Source organism: Ochlerotatus camptorhynchus, unplaced genomic scaffold (genome assembly GCF_037179485.1).
Source record: "Ochlerotatus camptorhynchus isolate MF236.1 unplaced genomic scaffold, CSIRO-AGI_Acam_v1.1 ptg000137l, whole genome shotgun sequence".
Lineage (NCBI taxonomy): Eukaryota > Metazoa > Arthropoda > Insecta > Diptera > Culicidae > Ochlerotatus > Ochlerotatus camptorhynchus.
This window is the reverse complement of record NW_027040627.1, coordinates 101602-105219: the sequence shown is the minus strand read 5'-3', so window position 1 is coordinate 105219 and position 3618 is coordinate 101602. Positions and strand designations below refer to the sequence as shown.

At 38.5% G+C, this 3618-nt stretch overlaps 1 protein-coding gene across 1 annotated transcript; it reads left to right on the top strand.

Moving 5' to 3' along the window:
• Positions 1-1368: 1368 nt before the first annotated feature.
• LOC135700454 (CLIP domain-containing serine protease B4-like) lies at positions 1369-3037 on the top strand. The gene is made up of 3 exons (XM_065220972.1): positions 1369-1541; positions 1607-2628; positions 2694-3037. The coding sequence occupies exons 1-3, from the start codon at positions 1484-1486 to the stop codon at positions 2805-2807; spliced, it is 1194 nt and encodes a 397-aa protein (XP_065077044.1). The 5' UTR covers positions 1369-1483; the 3' UTR covers positions 2808-3037.
• Positions 3038-3618: the final 581 nt, after the last annotated feature.

Genomic DNA, 3618 nt, shown 5'->3' with positions numbered 1-3618 from the left:
TTAAAATCTCAAAAGAAACTAAAGTTGAAAAGACGCATCTGTGTCACTTGAAAAATTATTATTATTATTATTTAACTTTATTAGGGAGGCTTTCAGCCTTGGGCTGGTTCGCCTCCAAACTTGAAAAATTCATAAATGTAAACCACACAAACACAAGAAATAAAGATCACTTTAAGTAAGTTTTACAGTCAGTTGTTGGTAATTCATCGAGTGTATGTCTCCTATTAAGCAATATTTTTTTTGAAAATGTTGGCTCTGCATGTAAAAAATTAATTGTTCATACATTATTAGGGTTTGCTTAAAATTTATTTCCCGAAAAAAAAAAGGGTCGTCAAAGTCCATGTCTTTTTCGGGTTATTGTTAAGGGGGAGGAGGAGGGGGAGGGGGTTGTTAAGCTGGAGGGGGTTTTACATGCACGTTTTTTCAAGTATCATTACTCATTGTGGTGGACACGCCGTGATCCACCTTTAGCCGCTGACCTAGTCCTGCTTGATGCAGGACCTAGTGCCACGCCGTCCGAAGCGGTAATGAGCAGATGCAGGAGAGCAGCGCTGATTTATATCTTTTCAGGTTCAAGCAGAATGATGAGCAACCAAGTGGTATTCGTTTATGATGACTGGGTTTGGGAAAAAGGCTTATTTCATGAAAACAGTGATAAAATTATCATTTGTACATTTTCAAAAGTTTAATTACAGAAAAATTAGAAAAATATTTATTTAATCAGGTTCGTAATGTTATATCCTATCGATTGGTGTATTTGGATTTTAATTTCATCTATAAATGACAAAGTTACAAGCGTTCAAAACCTAACACTCCTTCACCACACATATTTTTTTGATTTGCACCCCAGTACAGTTGACAAATACGTAGTTCTACGTCAAAACAAATCGCGATACAGAATTGAGTGTAATACAATAAATATGTCTCATGCTGAATTTTATTTCAAAACACATTTTGATCATTTCCTTGAGAGTAACCGGTCTCGAATTTGGCCAAGTTGGTTGAACATACTAAAAATATAAAGTGTAATATTTTTAACCAAATGTTAAAGAAACACACGATAATCCGATAGTTTTGCAAATTGTGTTTGTGTTAGCTTTTTTCAAATATGGACGTTATCCAATTGTGTTTGTGTCAACTTTTTTTTTCAAATATGCGTCCTACAAATGTTCGAATCTGGGAAGTGATGAAACATCCTAAGACTAATATACACATAGAGGCAATCAAGTGTTTTTTATTTACAATTGTATGCCTCTTTTTTCGCTGACAAATCTAGCATGTGCTCTGAACTTGCACCCTCTGTTGATAGTCACAGCGAATTTAGGAATGAACAAATGTTTGGATTAATCGGAAGCCGGTCCAATCGTCTATCAGCAGTAGAGGAAGTTTTCGTTTTTCCATTCTCTAATCAGTTCTATTTGTGCGTGAAAGGGGTTCAGTTTTATGTTGGTAACCTCGTAAAGCAGATGCAAAGTGATTCACAATGCGAATGAAAGAATTTTATTTGGTGACTGGCTTAGTGGTCTGTCTAAATAACTTTCGTAAGTTTTGCCATTATTTTGCAGTATAAAATGCAATAGAGTGCAGTAGAGTTGCTCGATTTCAGAAACTTGCGTTCGAGGTGAAGATGCAGTAAGTGATGATGATGCCTCCGAGGAATTGGATGATGCTTCGAGTGTGCCGCCGTTTGTACGCAGTAGGTTCAATTTGAGAATATGGTCCACGGCGGAAGATTACAAGAGTACTGGAAAAACAGGTTCTCCGTTTGATGCAGTAGTAGCGACGAAAAAGTCCAATCGGTTTAGAATAAATACAGTAAAATCAACTACCTCCGAAGCAGCGACTGACGGAACAACGACTGACGGAACAGCGACTGAAGAATCAACGCCTACGACTACTCAGGTTCCAATGTCCAGTACGACTGACACTGAAACAACAACGTCGAAATCGATGGCCACAAAGTTATCCGCACCGGAATGTGGAAAGCTGAGCGGCGATGACGTGCCATGGATTGCAATCTTGGAGCATACAAACCCAAATGGCGGAGTCCAAAAGAAGACCTTGAGCAAAGGAGTGTTGATCGACGATCGTCATGTATTGACGACAATTTCTAGCATTCACAATTCCTATCCATTCTGGGTGGTAACCGGAATACGCCTGGGTGACACTCCAACGTGGGCTGCATCGAAGGGTAGCAAGGAGATGAATTCCAGAAAGCGAGATGTGGTGTCGATACCTGTGAGGAATGTATTTTTACACGAGAAGAAAGACATTGCGGTGATAAGACTGTCCGAACGGGTGAATATAACCGAGAAAATCCGACCAATCTGCTTACCAGCCAACGATCGTTTTAACTACACGGATATGTACTTTCACATCTGCAAAAAGGACAAGTCCGGCTTCGGTAGAATGGGCATAAGCAGTAAACTGATTGCGGTAACTTATCTGAGTCAAAAGGATTGCCAAATTTTGTTCCGAAGACACAAAGCCGAACTTGGCTTGAAGGAATTTTGCGTTTGGGACGAAACGGGAGACAATTGCACAGGTGATTTGGGAGGACCTCTGATGGTAAAACTAGACGGTCGCTATCACGTGATTGGACTGAATTCTTATGCATTATTGGCCAAGGTTTGAGATATTCTATCGGAAATATGATGCATGATACTTTAATTTTGTGATCTCTTTTTATTCAGTCAAAAATCGACAGCGAGGGTCTGCCGGGAGTTTACGTTCGGGTTGGCTCTTTCTCGAAGTGGATTCAAGCGGTACTCAAAACGGAATTCGACGATTTGCCTGCAGCAGCGTGAACAATTCATTCACATACACACGAAGGAGAAAAGCAAAACTAGATCAGTACTGCCCTCTGTATGGTGATTAGAGTTTGATAGCAGCAGTTCATGAACGAGAAGTGTGCGCAACGTCTCGAGCAGCACGCGAATGTATTTATTATTATTACTTGGTTCTATAGCGCTATAAGTGGAATACCTCCTGCTATGGGATGGAAAATAACTTTGACATTACAACCGGTTTTCAACGATGTCGAATGATAATTTCACTGTCCGAGTAATTTATCACCAGCCATATAGTGTGGGATGCAAAAGTTTGGCTACGTGATTTGAAAATGTCACTCTGACAATGTTTTACAGTAGGAGAGGTTCCGGCCGAATACTTATAAACTGTGAGAGAACTTCTCGTAAGTGAAAGAATTATAAATCTGCATTTATAGTGTATCTCAAAATTGAGCGTACAGCTGTCCTTAAATTTTAGAACAACGGCTGTAGGAGCACAACTAAAAAAATATTTCTGAATTTTCGACTATCGGTATAATTTTGAGCTTATTTTTTCTCAAAAATAAAAATTTTCTTGAAATATAATAAACCAAATTTTATTCATTTATATTCATAAAAAAGATCTTTCATGTAACACTTATTTTACTAACATCCATCCACTACGAAATCATTTGAAAATAAAGCGTTTTACTGACATTACTTAAACTTTATGTAGGAGCTGCCAACAAAGTTCAAAACTATACAGATGGATCAATAAATAGTTGATCATCCACCAGTCAAGATTTCTTCACAGTTTTTCATAAAAATTGGCCATTCAGATGCACGCTCA